This window comes from Lampetra planeri, chromosome 11, assembly GCF_965212315.1.
Source record: "Lampetra planeri chromosome 11, kcLamPlan1.2.h2, whole genome shotgun sequence".
Classification (NCBI taxonomy): domain Eukaryota; kingdom Metazoa; phylum Chordata; class Hyperoartia; order Petromyzontiformes; family Petromyzontidae; genus Lampetra; species Lampetra planeri.
In genome coordinates, this window is record NC_136117.1 from 1,571,576 (window position 1) to 1,591,811 (window position 20,236).

At 51.1% G+C, this 20,236-nt stretch overlaps 1 protein-coding gene across 4 annotated transcripts in view; it reads right to left on the reverse strand.

Moving 5' to 3' along the window:
• The window catches only part of LOC144721188 (calcineurin-binding protein cabin-1-like), a 66,595-nt gene that overhangs the window by 8,085 nt on the left and 38,274 nt on the right, over positions 1–20,236 (reverse strand). For 2 of the 4 annotated variants that reach the window (XM_078598586.1, XM_078598587.1), the window contains exons 17-32: positions 19,681–19,911; positions 18,578–18,752; positions 17,007–17,161; positions 15,760–15,927; positions 13,029–13,238; positions 12,454–12,599; positions 9,670–9,925; positions 8,763–8,939; positions 7,685–7,774; positions 7,384–7,547; positions 6,184–6,434; positions 4,916–5,343; positions 3,206–3,535; positions 2,899–3,012; positions 1,191–1,354; positions 559–658 (exon numbers count right to left, since the gene is read on the reverse strand). In XM_078598586.1, the coding sequence (XP_078454712.1) occupies positions 559–658; positions 1,191–1,354; positions 2,899–3,012; positions 3,206–3,535; positions 4,916–5,343; positions 6,184–6,434; positions 7,384–7,547; positions 7,685–7,774; positions 8,763–8,939; positions 9,670–9,925; positions 12,454–12,599; positions 13,029–13,238; positions 15,760–15,927; positions 17,007–17,161; positions 18,578–18,752; positions 19,681–19,911 (3,159 nt within the window). The remainder of the gene's footprint in view (positions 1–558; positions 659–1,190; positions 1,355–2,898; positions 3,013–3,205; positions 3,536–4,915; positions 5,344–6,183; positions 6,435–7,383; positions 7,548–7,684; positions 7,775–8,762; positions 8,940–9,669; positions 9,926–12,453; positions 12,600–13,028; positions 13,239–15,759; positions 15,928–17,006; positions 17,162–18,577; positions 18,753–19,680; positions 19,912–20,236) is intronic. The other 2 variants (XM_078598588.1, XM_078598589.1) reach the window with 2 other exon arrangements.

Here is a 20,236-nt window from a genome sequence, read left to right on the forward strand (position 1 = left end):
GCAGTCACAAATGTGGAACGGCATAGGCAAGCTACCATTGCCACGACTATGCTTATTTACCCTGGAGAGCCTCAAGAATGTTTTTTTTCCCCAAGAGGGTCCTTCAAGTTTTCGGGTGAGGGAGCAACGTTTGATATACGAGTCATCTTACAAAAATGTGGACGACGCCGGCGCACGGGATCTCTTAACGTCCACCGCAAAGCAGACTACGCAAAATGTTTGGTTAATACACCCATGGTATTAACTAGTGGTATTAACCAGGGTGGCCTGCAGAATTGAACCGCCAACCTTTGCATTAAGTGGTGAATCCACTACTGCTGAGCCTGGTCACCGGGGCACACAACACTGGACCCAGAGTTATTTACTGCCCTGACATACACAGCGACTGCGAGTTCAGAACAGCTTAATGTTGTTAACTGGCAACTCTGAGTCAACAAAAACACAATTCTGAATGTTATGTCACAGATGACATGAAACACTACTTCTTCTCCGTAATCGCTCGGGCAAGTGTGACAAAAGGTGAAGTGTCGTGTGTGAACGACGATCGACAGCGAGTACCGTTTTAACAATGTTCTGCAAGTTTTCATCCAAGACTTGTGCGGCGGAGGAGAAGGCCTGCTTTGCCAACTGCAGGCGATCCACATCACGCAGATACTTCCTGCAGCACGGCGGCACGGCGGCACAGACAGCAGCAGCAGGTTAACCGACTGTGAGAAGCTTCAGACAGTGTCTAACACATTCACAAGAAGTACTGTGTGGGGCGTTTGTTAACGCCTTAACGGACAATGACTCACAGCCAGGAAGTGGTGCAATGCAATGTGTGTTCATTTGAGCAGGAGGTCACGTTAACACTTGACTTGCCTCCAAACACAGCGTGCCGGTGGGCTTTGGAATGGGGTCCTATGAGAGACGTTACTGCGTGGTTGGGGGGGTGGCTGCTACCAAAAGTAACTCTCACAATGGCCAGAGATGATTTAACAGCTCCGCCACAACGGTGAGAGAGTGGGGTTCATGCATACTCTCTCCGGTCCCATTCACCACGTGACAGGCCTTGTCCAAGGATCCCCCATCAGCGAGCGCCTCTACAATCTACATGGAGCTGATCGAGTCTCGTGCTTGGCGCACGTGGAGTGGTGGTGTCAGCACCGTGCAGATGGTGGTGGGAGCGACGTGGGGAGTGAGTGTCTCACTTCCCCTGGTCAGGCGTGCGGTGGAGAGCGGACGACACTCGCAGCAGCGTGTCGTGGTCCTTGAGCCGCTGCAGAACGTCCAGCAGCAGTACGATGGAGCGATTCATGTGAGCGCCGAAGCTGCCGGGGCGATCAATCTCATCGACGGGGATCCGCCACACGCCCTGCACTCCAGGGCATGCACACCAGCGCCAAGATGTTATCTTCCTTGCCAGGTACAAAGGAGGGCGCGGGTTCGATTCTGACTCCGACACCTGTATATTTGGAGTTTGCGTGTTCTCTCCCCATGATGCGTGCGTGGATTTTTCTCCAGGTCCACTGGTTTTTTCCCTCCACATTTAGAAACATGTGTAGAGAGAGTGCGCTGACTCGTGGCCAGAAGTGGTAATTGCGGGTTTGAGAACAGTATGGGCAGAAAGAAAGGCAGATACACGGGAGCGACCAAAAGGGAGAATATCTAGGCCAAGGGTCAGAGAGGGGATCCAGCTGGGAGTTCCCAGAACTAGCTAGAGAGTTCGAGAAAAGGGCCATGTCCAGGGTGGAGCCACGGCCATGCTGGGAGGATATAAGGGAGCGAGGAGCGGGATTCTGGGCTGTCGTGGGGGTCGGAGTCCAGGGCGAAGCAAGGCCATGCCGGGAGCATAAGAGGGAGTCGTGAGCGAGAGCTCAGGGCTGTTGCTAGAAGTGGATTCCCTCGCCATGCTGTTGTCTCGCCACCATCGTCGCCGCCTTCTTCACCATCGCTGGATGCCGCTAGCTAGACAGCCTGCCAACTGTTCTAGTTAGATAGTGCCGCTGATGATAGACGGTTGCGTGTGTGACATATATATGGTGTACACCCACGTAGGGTGCGGATAGTCCCCATTGTGGGTAAGAATAAAGAAGGTGCCTCCCACTACTACTGTCTCCGAACTGCGTCACTACACACGCATTAAGATTATTTGGCTGCCGCTTTAAATTCCCACATGTGATGATATCAGCCACTTCGAAGCGCTATCATGTGTGGCCAGGTCCCCTCTGAAACAGAGTGAATAGCTCAGTGAGCTTAATCGGGTAAAATAAAATAGTTTAGTTTTAAGTTTACTACGGACTGACACACCACTGCGCTCTGACACATATCTGCTCGGGCTGAACGCCTTTTGGTGTCCTCTGGTCTAACACCGTTTGAAACGAGGCTCAAAAGAAAGCTGTCTCGGGTGTGGACCAATCAGTTTCAAGGACAATGAATATATTATCAGAGTATGTTTTTTGTTTGCTGTCTGACAACAAGCATTGTGGTTAATGCAGACCTGATTCCTTGTAAAAGGTTTCAGTTTGGTGCTTTAACGTCTTAACACCTGTTTATTTGCCAGAACAAAGGGGAAAAAACCTATTATCACATAACTGCTAATTGAAACATCACTGCACACTGACATCACTGCACAGAGACTCATCACTCCAAACATCTGACGCATGTACAGCAGACTGCGCTCACATTTTCTGTATTCAAAAGCAGGAAATGGTCTGTAAGATGTGACGCATTTCCAGCGCTGATGGCAAGTATTTTGTGAGGCCAGTTGGAGGCAAATTGACTCCCATCATTACAGTCCCATGGAACTTGGGACTATCACGATGGGAAGACAATATGACTTGTGTCTAGACAGGAGCACACTAAGCCGTGCAAATAACACAATGGGACACGCGCCCTCTCGCTGGGGGCGAGACTCACGTTGAAGAAGTTGGTTTTGTTGCGCTCAAACAGGAGGCCCTGTGCTGGCATGTGTGGAAGCTTATGCCATGCCATCGCGCTTCCCAGCAGCACATCCCGAGCCCACGCCAGGTTCTGCATGGGGGAGAGGTGCGGGAGACGAGGTGGCGCAACGCGTCACATCATATTAACAATTGAATAATAAGAATTAAAATAATGAATAATTTACTTGGTTTAGTATTCTCGGCGACGTGGTGGCGCTCGGCTATCACGACGGTGACGCTTTTCACGGGCAGCGGCGACGGCGTGCCAAGGCCGTGCCGCTCACCTTGTGCTCACGCCCGTGAGCGTAGAGGTGCGCCAGGCGGTACAGGCTCTTGTAGTGCTGGGGGAAGCGGTTGAGGCAGAGGCGCAGGGCACGCACGCACATGTCCACCAGGGCGCGGCGGCACGTGGCGCGGCACGCCGGCAGCGGCGGGGCCGGGGGCACCGAGTCGGCGCCTGCCGGGGAAGCGGCGAGGGGTGGCGCGGTTCCGCCACCGGCGTTGGACGTGGCCGAGGCGGCGCCGACGTTGGACGCGGTGACAGCGTTGGAGGCCGTGGAGTAAGAAGGGTCTCTCAGATTGCCCTTGGATTCCACTGCTTTCGCTTTCAATTCCTACCCAAGGGTGGAAGGACAGAGAGCGTTGTTTTCGCAACGCGTGTCGCGAGAGGTCCAAGCCCTGGAGGCATTTGCTGCCCGTATCCAAAAATACACATCGACTAAGCAATGGGATAACAACGCCACTGCCACTTCTGCAATACAACCAAACGTTCTGCCGGAGCAAAGACTGATTGCACAATTTCACAACGGATAATTATGTCTGACAACATTTTTTCTAACTGCCCTCATACATCGACACAAATCGTGCATGAGCCAGCAGCAGCTGCTGCTGTGAGGGTTTTAGTTATCAAATTAAAGCCACATCTGAAACTCCTCTAACACAAGTGAAGACAGCGACACCGTCTGTTTCTACTCAGTACAACAACTGCTGTAAGTCGAAGACCAGGGAGTTAAATAATGTTATCAGATGCAGTGGTGTATTCCTTACTCCACTCCTCAATATTAATTCCCCGAATAATGAACTTAGGCCTGTGTCCTAGTGGCAACTCAGCTCAGGCTTGATTCTGGCTCAAGTGAGCCGGCCTGAAGCTGTGCTTAACCTGGGCCAATGCTGAACACCGATTCCCTATCACAGAGGTGGCAGTGAGCGCCTCTTCTCTGCATCATCCATGACGTCCATACATCACACGTTATGACGAAGGGCCTAACGATGAGTATAGGTTTTCTCATTTTTTCTGGCAACAAAACAGGTGTTAAGATGTTAAAACACCAAACTGAAACCTTTTACAAGGAATCATGTGTACATTAACCACAATACTAGTGGTCAGAATGCAAACAAAAAACATATTCTGATAGTATATGCATTGTCTTTGAAACTGATTGGTCCACACCAGAGACAGCTTTCTTTTGAGCCTAGTCTCAAACTATGTTAGACCAGAGGACGCCAAAAGGCGTACGCCTGCACACACGTTTTTGGCATCCTCTGGTCTCACACCATTTGAGACTAAGCTCAAAAGAAAGCTGTCTGGTGTGGACCAATCAGTTTAAAAGACAATGCATATATTATCAGACATTTTTTACTGATTGGCCGTGTCGGGTGGTAGAGGGTTGCGACACATTCATATATAACGCGATCTAACCAAAAAACCTTTATTATGGATGATGGGACTAATTATTATGAGCATAGTGATAATGATTGCTGGGTGTATGGAAGTTTGCACTAATAATGATGAGGCCACTTATAATGACGGTACAATAAAATCGATGAAGACAATGGGTCTGATGACAGGACTGGTGATGATGGAACTAATGACAAACATGAAACTTATAACGTGTCTATCAATACCAAAGGCAACGTGATTTTTGATGACGGTGCAGCAGCGAAGCCGCTCCACAAATCCCAGTGAGAGCACCGAGCAGACAGCCAGTACCCACCGCTTCTACACATCCCAAGGAGAGGGGATTCTCCGCGCTCCGCATGGTCTGCCCTTCGACCGTCAAGGTCGAGCCACCAGCGCAGCCCTTAACCTCGCCCACGGCGGCTCCACCCTGCACCTTGCCCGCAGCCGTGTCGCCCACCGTGTCGCCCACCGTGTCACCCCCCACTGTGTCGCCCCCCGCTGTGTTGCCCGCTGTGTTGCCCACCGTGTCACCCGGAACGTCGCCTGTAGCGTCGCCCACCATGTCGCCCACAATGTCGCCTTGGCTCTTCGTCTTGCACCTCTTTGCCTCTCCCCCCGGCTTCGCTGGTGCCCCGTGCTGCTCCCCCTCCGAGCCAGAAGTGGTTTGTAAGTCTCCAGCAAAGACGTCGTTGGCAGAGCTCGAGTCGGAGGTCAGCACAATCAGACTTTCCTGACTGTGTTCTGTGTGCATCCATGTGTACGTGTGTGCATGCGTGTGTGTATATGACGCGTGTGTGTGTGTGTGCGTTTACGCACGTTGATATGTGTGCAGGATTGGGCACGTACACATCACGGAAGAGACGAGAGAAAACACAATTTGAGAATATTCACGTCCGCATAATTGCTCCAGTAAAGCAACAGCCTGTGCCGAGTGCCATCAAATTAATAAGAATGTACGATTGTTTAAAAATAACACTAACACCAAGATTACAGACATCGCCTGGTGAGAATTTTTCACCAGGATCATGTGTCAAGCAAAAAAAAGTACAAATATTAAAACATTATATATATGTTAGTCGTTTACAAAGCAAAAAAATCAATCATGTTAAAAGGAGAGAAAGAAAAAAATATACACGAAATTAATTTGTCAGTGCACAAAACAATTAAATTCCACAAGTGCACACCAACTCACCCACCAGCACCCAGTGCAGCAGCGGAGAAAGCAAGCGTGTGGGATCAGGCCGGCAAGCACACGTGCGGACACACGCGCGGACACACATCCACGGACACACACCCACGTACGCCATGCACCCACAAACGCACACACTGACACGCACACACACGCACACCCACTGACACGCACACACACACCCACACGCGCATACACAAACGCCCACACCAGACACGCACAGACACCCTCACAGCGCTCAGCGTTGCCTAAAAATATATAGATATATTTTTTGGTCAATCTTTGTAACATAAATCCAAGCCATTTGGGGCAGTAGCAGGAGCAGTAGCAGGGGGAAATAGCAAAGTTATGAATTTTGAAGCATTAATTTTTGAAAATTTAGTGGCCAGTACCCTGGTAAGGCTGGGCGTAGGAGGTGAGTAGGCCTTGCCGGATGTAATCGTGGTCAGTCGGGGCGGAAGGGCACGGCTGGGGAGGTGGGGTGGCGGTAGTTGAGGCTGCTTCTGATGGTGGTGGTGGTGGTACGTGGTGTGGCACACCTGAGCTGTGATTCGGTGGCTGCGCGTGATGAGGAGGGGCGTTCGCGCTCGGCACGGCACTTAGATCGCGAGCTTCGTCATCTGTGGCACCACCGCGAGTGTCCCTGGAAAGAGGGGCTCGTGAATCTCTGGTAAAACGCAGCGCCGGAGTGCACCACCGTGAATCAAGAGCATCGGAGTAAAACTAAACTAAAAACACTTTTTTATTTACCAAAAAAAAAGTTTAGTAAATTTTCCTTCCAACACATGATCTATCTCCTTCAATGTATGATATCATTGCGACTTGGGCACAAATAGCTGACTGAAAGAGACACTTGCAAATTTAGAATAGCGCAGAAAACGTCGCAGTAATTTATGTTTTCCTGGAAATGCAGCATTCATAGCTCCAGACAAGGCTCCAGAACATCGCCAACACAGCTACATTTGCCTTCCACATGACAAAGGCACCAGGAACATGTCCCGGGTGTCCAGCAGCTGTTCTGATGAAGCGGTGAATGATGTGGTGTCTGGATGCCATCGTAATAACGCTTGTGTAGAATTGGCTTGGTCAGTTGTGTGGCCCCCTCCCCCGATGATGTCGTTACCCGTGAACAGATCACCTGTTATATATTTTTCATTTTGAGGTGTCATTGTCATCTCGCGATGTCCCATATGATGACGTCATTACCTTGGCCTGCAGTGAATACTTTTAGCGCTGGTTTTTATCGCCAGGTTTTGGCAGGTTAACTCCCTGAAAGCAACAGACCCTTCCACTAACGTCTCTGTTATAATGGATCATCATAACGAGAGTGAGTAATCTCATGTCACCTGTTACAGACAGATGGTCAGAGCTAATGGATTATTGCTTTCAACCTGAGATAGAAATAATTAAAAAACGGTACCAAATGACATTATGCATTCATTTAATCGTAAGAACTGCCCATGTGCTGGTTCAGCATCACATGTAAACAATCAGTGTGACTTTGAGTAATCAGCTCGGACATTAACATTCACCCTGTCGCCACGACACCCCTAACCTCCCTAGCCCTGCTCTAGGAAGACCCCACTCCTCACTTCTCCGCCAGTTTGTACGCGTTTTTCTCCTCTCCGCGAGCGAACGGCCCATTGGCCGTGGCCCACATGACCCGGTAGAGTTCCTCAAAATCCACGTCGGGCTTTCCGCCGGGCGCCCCCTTCTCCAGCAGCTTCAGGGTGGATGCATGCAGACGGAAATAAACCTGCACGCGGCACGCAGACACCCAGAGGTACGTCTCGACTACAAAGACGCGCAGCGGAAGCAATGGTGTGCTGCACAGGGCTGTGCGTGTCTCAACGTGCACACGGGGACCGCTGAAGGGGCCCCCCGGTTGTGCACCTCCAAGGCCTCCATCGCCAGGTCTGGTTGACTGTGGTAATGAATCTTCTTCGGGTAGCGTGCCGCCACCTCGTGCAGGTGATGCGCTGCCTGCGGACACACGCACACAGGTACGCACACGCACGCAGGCATGCACACGAGTGGCGTGAAGCATCGACCGAATCATGGGGAAATATCATTTTGTAGTGAGTCCAACTGAGTCGCAGACGTTGTCTTTGGAGCAACACTATTTATTCAATAATTCAACACAACATAACACAACCTACACTTGGGTGTTGAATGCTCATCTAGCCACGCTATGGCAGAACTAGACACGGTTCGATATCCTGGCCCGGACCACAAGCTGGGTCCCGGACCACGTGGCTAGAGGCTTCTTTTACCCGATGTGGATCTTCATCACCAGCAACTCGAAGAACCCCGAGCCCCTCACGGGGCCCCCGTTATATCGGCCCGGGCTGGGGCTGGCTCCGCCTCTCGCCCCACCCACCTTCTAGATCTCTCGAGCTCTTTCCCGAAGGCTCCCGAGAGCTCCTCTATACCACGTGACCGCCCAGCAGCCCCCGTCCACCGGTGGCCCCGCTCCAATATCATCCGGTCACGTGTCGGCAGGTCAACCAGCGTATCATGCCCCAACGTAACCCTGGCTGGCTGACACTCCCTCTCGCTCCCTCACCATGAGCCCGCACCGCACACTGTACGCAGTGCCTCCACGCTGACCAGGGCTCACCCAAGCCCCGCTAGGGCTGGTGGTACTTTGCCCAGTAAGCGGGCTACACATAACGTCAACACATTATCCGCCGTGGCTTCGTAAGCCCGGCACTACACAGTAACAATCACACTCACAATTTCATAACATATGCACATTCATTTTGCTTCCTCAGTGCTGACTTGGAGAGATTAAAGAAAATTCTCTTCTCATCACGAACAACAGTTAAACAATTTGACGTATCTGTATGTAACTTTGTGGTATTCCTCAAATCTCGAGCAGAATGCTTGTATGAAAGCACTGTGTGCGCTGGTGGATGTGTTGACATGTGTTTGCCGTGACGGCAATGCTGTAATGGCTCCGCTCACTCACCTGTGCATAGTGATGCAGGTACGTCTTGGGTTCCGCTCCCTGCTTCTCTGCGATCTTCCCGTGCATGTAGTGGATGAGCCACGCCTCCTCCTCCGAGTCGCCGGCCGCCTTGCAGCGCCCGGCCGCCACGAAGCTGTCGCGCGCGCGCTCCAGCATCTTCTCACGCCGCGCCGCCATCTGCACGCACGCACAGATACACACATACACACACGCACACATGCATGCATAAACAAAAATCCCCCGTATAGCCTTAGCAGACTGTAGCGGCAAGTGCTGTTAGTGAGCACCTATGAAGTTAGGAACGGTACACGAGGGGGTGGGTGGCCAGCACCATGCCCGACCGCATTTGTCACCCCAGTGGCGATGTTTACACACCGCAACAGGTTCTCATTTGAGGCTGAGTCGACCTACGGGAGGCCCAGGACCGGTTCAGATAAAAGCCACCTGTGTTGGCCGTGAGCAGGAATCGATCACGGGTCGCCAGGTTCATAGCGCAGCGCGCTAACCGCTACACCACCGCTCCCCACTCACGCATGCATGCACACACACGCACCAAGGTCTGTGATGAGACCCGGAATTACAGTGCAAATCCATTGGCACAAGCAATGAGAACCAGAACTAGAGTAGATCCACTTGCACCAGCAGTGAGAACCAGAACTAAAGTGGATCCACTTGCACCAGCAATGAGAACCAGAACTAGAGTGGATCCACTTGCACCAGCAATGAGAACCAGAACTAGAGTGGATCCACTTGCACCAGCAATGAAAACCAGAACTAGAGTGGATCCACTTGCACCAGCAATGAGAACCAGAACTACACTGGATCCACTGGCACCAGCAATGAAAACCAAAACTAGAGTGGATCCACTGGCACCAGCAATGAGAACCACGCGTCTGCACGAGCACACCTCCTGCGCCACGTCATCCTGCAGGCCACCGTGCTTGCACTGCCGTGACGAGTACGAGTGCAGAGCGTAGCAGGCGGCGCCGTACTCGATCCACAGTGACAGGTTGGTGGGGTCAAGCTCTAGCGCGCGCTGGAAGCAGGTGAGGGTGGCCAGCGCCGGCTTCCACACAGGGCCATCGCTCTTCAGCTCGTTCGAGTTGAGCTTGTCCTGTAGGCGGCTCGCCCGCGCCAGCGCCATGCCGGCCCACGAGTCGAACCTGGCACGCGGACACACGTGGGCACATGTGTCACGGCCGTCCGGGCGCCAAGGTGTTGCGCCGCACTGCTGCAGCAAGGCGTGGTGCACGCACGCGCATCCCATGTGCACGGAGTGGACCTCCACTGTGTAGGCCGGAGGACGTCACGTGTCCTTTGCATAGGTTTAAGAGTCTGGCCGGGTGGCTCAGCGGCGAGGCAAGTGGGCTTGCCACAGGAAGCCACTTGAGCTATGCACTTTCATATTACTACTATAATAGCCCAGAAATGTCCGTAACGCGCGTGACGTCACTCCACATGCCGAACCCCCCCCCACCATCAAATATGACGTTTATTTACAGAAAGTGACAGCCAAAAATAAATATAAGCAGCACAGCGCTACATACGTACGTGAGGTCACTGCAAAAAAGCCCCCCCCCCCTCATTAATAATCATGAGCGGGTGGATTTTTACACTCCTGCAGGTCGAGCAGAAATAAAAAAAATGTACGCAAATTCTCTTTAAATTTGATGTTTCTTTATTGTAAGTTAATCAAATAAATAATTGTACGCAGCAACAAAGTGCATTTGGTGTCTTTATTTATTTCTTCAGCACTTGAAACAAAATCAAATTTTTGCTTCGAAATTATTATCAAATAGATACATTTCTCCGTAATTTTCCAGACACTGTAACGATTTCAAATTGATTACAACCCCAGCGAGAGAAAGCAGAACAAATTGAAGTATCAGAACAGTGATTTTGAACTAATTGAAGGTGAGTTAAATGCAGTGCTACAGTGACATGAAGTGAGGTGTTTTATTACACTTTTGTGCAATAATCACTGCCATTAATACAGTCCAAGAGATTCACGCAAAATATCGTAAAACGAGGTTTCATTTTTTAAGTTAAGAAAAATGTATTTACGTGCAACAATTCCTAAAAAAATGTACAATCACAAGAAAACGTAAATGTACATCTTTAATATTACAGCTTCCGTCCTAGGACGGGCAAAAGGCTTATTTAAGGTCAGTTAAATACAGTGCTACAGTGATATGAAGTGAGGTGTTTCATGACATAGTTTGTGCAAGCATCACTGCCATTAATACAGTACTACAGTGCAATGCAGTGTAGTGTTTGATGACATTCTGTCGTGCAAGATGTACTGCCATTACATTTACACAAAATACTATTATACTGTGCTCAATTTTATCATAAATAATCCAGCTTCCATCCTAGGACGGTCAAGAACAAAAACTCATTTCTTTTGAACTCCTTTTTGTGTTCAATTTGTTGTCCTTCTCCCGTACCTCCGATTAACACAGTTGGCTACATTCGGTGAGAAAGAAGTTCAACATACATAATACATCATCCCACCGCTTTGTGGGGAAGCCAAAAGCGGTTGTCCTATGGATAAACTTTCCCCGGCCATAGGAATGTCGATTTTCCACCAGTCTCAGAACTGTAAACGGGAGATAAGCACTACCTCAATGCTCATTTGAGCCGCAAATCACTTCGGCTTTTGAATTGGACTGCAACATGCGAGCCTGTCGTGATCCACACAGGTACACTCACCATCTCACACTTACTATGCACCTCCATTGCGTGCATACACGCACACACATGTACGTATACACGTATTAACATTGATGAGAAAACACAACCCCTGCACACAGACACAAATGTGCACACACAAAAGACAAAGATCTCCCATATAGCCTGAGGAAACTCTTTAGGGCAAGTGCGGTTCGCGAGCACCTATGAAGGCTGGCATGGCACACGAGGGGGTGGGTGGCCAGCACCATGCCTGACTGCCTTTGTCTCCCTAGTAGCGATGTTTACACACCGCACCAGGTGCTCATTTAAGGCTGAGTCGACTTAGGGGAAGCCAGGACCAGTAAAGATAATCATCACTGTGTTGGCTGTGAGCGGGAATCCAACTCGGGTCACTGGGTTCATTGCGCGGCACGCTAACCACTACACTACCGATCCCCGCATGCACACACATGCAGCCAAGATGTACTGAAAAACAGGTGAAGAACAACCCGCCGAAGCACCAGCACTGCACCACCACCGCCGGAAGAGGAGCTATCTTTGGGCGGTGAAGCGGCCCCAGCGGTCGTGCGTTCCCCGCTTGTCGCAGAGATTCACGGCTCGATTCCGGTAGGTCGCCATTGGTTGTGACTGCGGTTGTTTGAACCGTAAACACTCTGCTTTGTCTGTTTCACGGTGGATCCCGTGACATCATTCGAAATGGGGTGGCTGTTACGTGCCAGCGTCAAGGTCCAAATATGTCAAATGTTTTAAAACAATGTGAAAGTTACTTAATCTGGATGACACTGAGCAACATAACGCACTTCTGTGAAACAACCAGAGACTGTGGCTGTGGCCACAGCGTATTCCTTGGCGATAGCCGAGCATTGTACAAAAGATAGCGACCATTACCAAATGTACTAAATAATGATTATCTCCTACGACGGGCTGTGCGGACACCTTCACAATGAGTGCCGAACTGAGGGCATAGACTTTGGGTGCAGGAGAGGAAGCAGCATACCGGTCAGGGCACACACGGATATCCAGGAGATAAAACTTGATGGCTTTCACTTGCTCCTTGTTCTTGAAGTGGTAGTCTGCGAGCAGGTAAAATACCTGCTGGACCACCGTGGGGCTTGGGGAGGCATCCAGGGGCAGCGTGGGGGGCTGGAGACAACAGCGGCAGCATGGGAGAAAACACAGACAGCCCCCCGCAGAGATTTTAACAGACTTTTGGGGCAAGCGTTGTTAGCGAGCACATATTAATGCCGGCAAGGCACACAAAGAGGTGGATGGCCACCACCATGTCTGCCTGCCTTTGTCTCTCCAATGCTGATGTTTACACACAGTATGAGGTAGTCATGAATGGTAAAGCCTACTTCGTGGAAGTCCAGGAGCAGTTCAGATATTCATCACCAATGTTGGTCATGACCGGGAATCAAACTCGGGTTGCCAGGTTCGTAGCGCAGTGCGCGAACCACTGCGCCCGCCGCTCCGCCGTTGGGCACGCGCTGCCTCGCATGCGCACACACGCACGTACGCACACACTCGCATATGCACGCATGTACACACACGTACATGCACGCTCCCTCGCACCTGCTGCGTGACGCCCTCAACGTAGGCCAGCACCTCCTCCACGCTGAGCGCGTGCGGCGTGGGTGGAGACGGCGCCAGGGCTGCGATGCGCTTCAGCAGGTTCGCCAGGTCGGCCGACACGGTGCTCGTCTTGTAGCTGTCGAACTCGGGCAGCTGCTTGGGTTTGAAGTACTCGAACAGACAGCCGGCGTCGTCCCACTTCAGCTCCACCTGGTGCAAAGGGGGCCACACACGCATGGGCCGGTGGCACGCGATCCGAATCCAGCCAGGCCCCGCAGGTCAATACTGCGGATGTACTGACCATAAAATCCGAATATTTATTCACACTGAAGGAATCCGATGAGCTACAGTGAGGGAAAAAAGTATTTGATCCCCTGCTGATTTTGTACGTTTGCCCACTGACAAAGAGATGATCAGTCTATAATTTTAATGGTAGGTTTATTTGAACAGTGAGAGACAGAATAACAACAACAAAATCCAGAAAAACGCATGTCATAAATGTTATAAATTGATTTGCATTTTAATGAGGGAAATAAGTATTTGACCCCCTCTCAATCAAAAAGATTTCTGGCTCCCAGGTGTCTTTTATACAGGCTACAAGACCATCGCCAAGCAGCTTGGTGAAAAGGTGACAACAGTTGATGCGATCATTCGCAAATGGAAGAAACACAAAAGAACTGTCAATCTCCCTCGGCCTGGGGCTCCATGCAAGATCTCACCTCGTAGAGTTGCAATGATCATGAGAACGGTGAGGAATCAGCCCAGAACTACACGGGAGGATCTTGTCAATGATCTCAAGGCAGCTGGGACCATAGTCATCAAGAAAACAGTTGGTAACACACTACGCCGTGAAGGACTGAAATCCTGCAGCGCCCGCAAGGTCCCTCTGCTCAAGAAAGCATATATACATGCCCATCTGAAGTTTGCCAATGAACATGTGAATGATTCAGAGGACAACTGGGTGAAAGTGTTGTGGTCAGATGAGACCAAAATGGAGCTCTTTGGCATCAACACAACTCGCCGTGTTTGGAGGAGGAGGAATGCTGCCTATGACCCCAAGAACACCATCCCCACCGTCAAACATGGAGGTGGAAACATTATGCTTTGGGGTGTTTTTCTGCTAAGGGGACAGGACAACTTCACCGCATCAAAGGAACGATGGATGGGGCCATGTACCATCAAATCTTGGGTGAGAACCTCCTTCCCTCAGCCAGGGCATTGAAAATGGGTCGTGGATGGGTATTCCAGCATGACAATGACCCAAAACACACGGCCAAGGCAACAAAGGAGTGGCTCAAGAAGAAGCACATTCAGGTCCTGGAGTGGCCTAGCCAGTCTCCAGACCTTAATGCCATAGAAAATCTGTGGAGGGAGCTGAAGGTTCGAGTTGCCAAACGTCAGCCTCGAAACCTTAATGACTTGGAGAAGATCTGCAAAGAGGAGTGGGACAAAATCCCTCCTGAGATGTGTGCAAACCTGGTGGCCAACTACAAGAGACGTCCGACTTCTGTGATTGCCAATAAGGGTTTTGCCACCAAGTACTAAGTCATGTTTTGCAGAGGGGTCAAATACTTATTTCCCTCATTAAAATGCAAATCAATTTCTAACATTTTTGACATGCGTTTTTCTGGATTTTGTTGTTGTTATTCTGTCTCTCACTGTTCAAATAAACCTACCGTTAAAATTATAGACTGATAATTTCTTTGTCAGTGGGCAAACGTACAAAATCAGCAGGGGATCAAATACTTTTTTTCCCTCACTGTATGAAGCTCTTTTTCACAGATTTGCAGAAAAGGGCGGGTCACAACGTTACAACAATACAAAAACACGACAGATGTTTAAGTATAGGGAAAATAAACAAATCACTTAAAAAAATACAAATGAAACTAAACAATCTTTTAATCTTACCGGATAAAGCCCACTAAGCTAGTAACTTATATTTCAGAAGCAACCTGGCCAATAACCAAAGCTAAACAAAGTGGCTTCTCATGCAGATAGTTATAGCAACAAAATAATCGAAAAATACTGCATGCCGTCTGCTTCACAGTGGACGCTAAATATCCCATGAGCAGGCCACTGTATGCCAGTGTCACGGTCCCACATTTGACCAAATTTGAAAGATTACACCACAAATTGCTCAATTGGGGTTACACACAGCAACACCGCCCGCACTCTGACGCTGCCGTAGACTGTCAGTGAGACACAGCAGCGCCTTTCTTTGTTATAGCCCTGTGGTATCACACCGTCGTGAATGTAAAATGATCTCAATCATTACAGTTATTATGATCACATCCACGTTATCATACGCGAATCAACAAATGATTGTTTGAAATGCATGATAAAACATTGAGATCAAATACTACGTTGTTTAATAGATGTGTAAGATGTTGTTCCATCGAAAGTTACGTTGATTAAAGCTAAAAAGGAGAGCTGACGTTATTTTGTTTAGTAACACATTTCTTGTTTGTCAGTCTTGCTGGGTTAATTGTGAATTGGTTGTTGTTTAATACGGTAGCTACTGGTGCATGCACACGTACATACTGCTTGGTATATTCCTCAGGGAGGCCCCTGGCTGGTTCAGATTATCGTCACTGGTGTTGACCGTGAGCGGTAATTGAACTCGGGCCGCTGGGTTCGTAGCGCAGCGTAGCGCTAACCGCTCTACTCTCTCGCACACGCAAAGACACAGGGAGCCACAGTCGCGAGCCAGCGCCCGGCGCACGCATCCTACCTGGTTCGACGTGTGCTCCTCCAAGTAGCGGGCTTTGCTCTTCTTGCTGGGATAGGCATGCAGGCAGTAGAAGCACTGCTCCAGCGCGGTGCCCAGCTCCTCGCGAAACGGGTGGGGGTCCTCCGCCTCGCCCTCGGCCTCGGCCAGCTCGCGCTGCAGCACCCGCACCTGCGCCACCACAGCCGGGAGGAGCGCCAGGGAGGTGACCCCCCACCCGTGTTTGTTGACGCGACCATGAGAATGATTTGTTTTTATTTGCGCGCCTTTCACACCTGGCCGTTCTCCGCCACGTCTCGTCTCAATCAACACGGGGACAGCTGCCACCGTCCCTGCGGACACGAGGCGACTTGGCGCCTGGCCTGCACACGGGTATCGGTCTGCCAGAATGGGGTGATGATTGCTATGTGTGCGTGGAATCCCAACTGAGTAATTAGCAAGTAATCTTGGACCGTGACGCCGGCACACAATAGCCTACTCGTTGCGAATGACATCAGGGGATCTTTGACGTCCGCTGTGGAGCAGAACATCACCCGAAAAAACAGCGATGTGTGTGAAGCACACAGCATCATTGCCTAAAGCCTCGTGGAAGGATGCGACGTTAGTGGTAAACGTGTGGCAGGAGGCGAGTGATTGAAATCGCTAATGCTGAATGATAAAGCCAATGGCATTGATAACATTGACAGTGGCTTAATCTTCATGGCGAATTTTTCAGGTCCAATATAGTAAATAAAACATAATTTGATTGAAATGACAAAATATGCCTTTTTTCTACAGCCTGGCCGCACCCACAGCGATAAACATCAGGTACCTTTCAGCCAGCAGGCAGGCGGTACAGGTGGCCCCCTTCCGTGGTCATGTGACTGTTCAAGGACATGGACCTCCACAAGGATCGCTCTGATAAGTGGCTTCTTTGGAATGTTGTGTTCATCACCCTCGGAGCCACAGATCACGCGAGCAAGAGGGATTTTGTCACAGGTGTCAGCCTACTGGATTAAGCCGAGTCCTGCGGAGGCAGTGCCATTGTCGGCAGAGAGCCTGCAGGGCGTGGACAAGCGACTGGTGGGCGCATTGAGCTGGAGTTAGTTGACGCGGGGGGAATGGTGTTAGGTGAGGGTGAGGTGAGGGTGAGGTGAGGGTGAGGTGAGGGTGAGGTGAGGGTGAGGTGAGGGTGAGGTGAGGGTGAGATGAGGGATCGTGCTGGTGAGAGACATGGTGAGGCGAGGGGTAGTGCTGTTGAAGAGGCTCACGTAGAACTTGAGGAGAGCGCCATCGGCGATGGTGCAGGCCGAGCGCCGGCCCAGCATCTCGTGCGCCGTGTTGAGCAGCATCACGGACGAGGGCAACATCTGCCTGATGTCCTCTTCGTCTTCGTCGTCCTCATCATCCTCGTCGTCCTCGTCGTCTGGCAATCGGCAGTCACAAGGGCATAGGCTGCAGCCACGCGTGGGGGAAGCCCAATGCTGCTTCGGCAGACCCACTGCCCCCAGCCGCCACGCACCGCAAATGATCGTGGGGGTGTGAAGACGCCGCATTGGGCTCTGTGCAGAGCTGTCACGTGCCGACCACACCCAGTGCCAGACAACCCGACATTAAGGGTCATTAACCCTTTCTCGTTCTGGTGTACGTAATTGTACATATTCCAATTTCATTCCGGAACCAGAAGAACAAATAAAATAACTTTATCGGTACCGAGGCTCCCACAAGGCCATGCGGGAGGGCATGTGGCACAGTTTGGCACCAGCTATCATAGAGTGTGGTCGTGTCAGTACAGTTCTCTGCGGTGAGTACAATGCCTTTAAAAACAGCGGTGCTACACCTCTCTAAATAAAATTAACGCTGAACTGCTTTCGTATTCCGAGATTCAGCGGTGAATGGGACCCCACCCTGAAACTTGCAGTCATCTAGGAACGGGAATGGTCCATGTGAACACCAAAGTCATGATAACATTTTTTTTCTGAAATGTTGAACAGTTTAAACGCATGTTAACATGGCACTATACAGGTTATAATAATGTGACATTTGAATAGTTCGTTAGTTACGGACACAACATGCATCTCTATCGCAGGATTCCGGGAGCCCCCACAGCAGCAGGACCCGCGCGGGCGAGTGTGGGTTCATGCGTTGTAGCCGCGGCCACTTCACGGCTCCGACACTGTCATCCCTGCAAAGCTTGAGCACTCCGCGGCTCGCCTGCAACTCCGGCGCGTGCAGGAGCCAGGCACCGCACCCTGTGAGTGCGGCCTGTGCAGCGACAGCATGGCTTACAGTGCTCCTGGCGTCCCGTGGTGGGGAGCGGTAGTGTAGCGGTAAGCGAGCTGCGCTACAAAGCCAGCGACCCGGATTTGATTCCCGCTCACGGCCAACACCAGTAACGATTAGCTGAACCGGTGCTGGGCCTCCCCTAGGTCGACTCAGCCTAAAATTAGTACCTGGTTCAGTGTGTAAACGTTGCCACTGGGGAGACAAAGGCGATTGGGCGTAGTGCTGGCCACCCACCCCTGAGAGTGTCGTGCCGGTCTTCATAGGTGCTCACTAACAGCACATGCCCCAACAGCCTGTTAAGGCTACATGGGGGATCTTTGTGTTTGTAGTGTCCCATGGGTGCGCAAGAGAGCGGCGTGAATTTAATGCGTGCGTGGTGCTCATGCGGTGTTCATGCAACATTCATGCGGTGTTCATGCAATGTTCATGCAATATTCATGCAATATTCATGCACTGTTCATGCATTATTCATGTGTCTTCACGCGGTGTTAATGCAGTATTCATGCAGTGTTCATGCGGAGTTCATTAGGTGTTCAAGCAGTGTTCATGCACGCACCACGTACGCGCCGCGTGAGCACGCGGCGTGGGCACAGGGCGTGGAATTGCTGCTCCTCGAGGCGGATGATGCGATAAAGCACGATCCACGGCAGCACGGGGTGCAGCCCCGTCGAGGCGGCATGCGTAGCCGAAGACTCCCGGCCGTCCTCTAAGCTTGTGGAAATCTCGATCATCTACGGGTGCACGCGTGAATTCACAGGCACTTCGTCATCGCCGCAGCCGTGGTCATGGACACCATCACTATCACTGCTATCATCGACACCAACAACAGCCATTGTCGCAGTACGATAGCCATCGACATCATGTGACCCAGGTCTCAAAGGGTTCTCATCCGAAAAGCGACTACGACGTTAGAATCCTGTATGGAGCATTTTCATGCGGAAGGGAACTGTTGAACTTAAATCAAAAACACGATATCACTAAAAAAATCATAGACAGGTGAGAATTGTATTTGCTGTCCTGGTCCCCATATAATAGGCTGGAGTGTCACACACTCGATGAAAACTGAACGATTCGCCAACCTACCATCCAAAGCACAAAATGAGCGGCACGTGCCACACAGTTGTGACCGCGCGCGCACAACTTCATCGCCGGTTGTTGTTAAAGTCGCCCTCCGACTACCCGGTTCACGTAGACCACGAAGTGATGCAGCGAACGAGGAGTGGGAATGTAACATGAGGGAGAAGGTCTCCGTTGAGTGCAGAGGTGACGCTCACCCACCGAGACTCTTTACCAACCACTTGCTGCACACCGAGTGGCTTGTGGAGCAGTAGCGAACAGAAAGCAGTGGCACACACGACAACACCAGCAGAAACAGAATACGCAGCAGCAAACAAGGAGCAGTGGCATGCACGACAACACCAGTCGCAGGGGAATACGCAACAGTAAACAGAGCAGCGACACGGACGACAACACCACTAATCGCAACAAAATATGCAGGAGTAAACACAGGGTAGTGGCACGCAAGACAATACCAGTCGCAATAGCAAAATGCACAGCCGCATCTGCAGCGTTAGCGCGGTTCACGAAGCCGGCGTTGACAACGCACAATGTGCTCCGTTGTGCGGGGCGCGCGAGTCGCGCGCGCGTTGGGAGGCGCACCTGGATGAGGTTGGCCGCCAGCCGGCTCATGCAGGTGCCGTGACCCTGCAGCGCCGAGGACTCCTGCGAGAGGCAGCGGTCGATGCCGGCGAGGAGCTTGCCGAGCGCAGCACTCCACTCGGCGCCGCCCGCGCTGGCCGCCCGCGCCTGCGCCTGCTGCATCGCCTCGTGCAGCGCCAGCTCCGAGCACTCGAGGCAGCGGGCAAAGTCCTCCAGCTTGAGCAGCGAGTTCTGTGCACACGGCGCAACCCGTTTGCCTCCCCATAGGCCGGGGGCAAACCAGCGGCTCCAGAGCCGTGTGTGGCTCTTTGGCTGCCCGATTGTGGGCAGCAATAAAATATATATAATTAATTACTTTGTTCGGTTCTTTACACTCTGAAGTGTAGCACAGGCGGTGCCCACTTATACGGCATTACGTGTTCCTGGAAACACCGTCGTCGTAAATCGGATCGTCGTAAATCTGACACTACTTTCCCATAGACACAATGTTGCCGTCTTGGTGACAAACAAAATGTCCGGCCAGGCTATAGAATAGCTCAGGGGAAAAAAAACAATA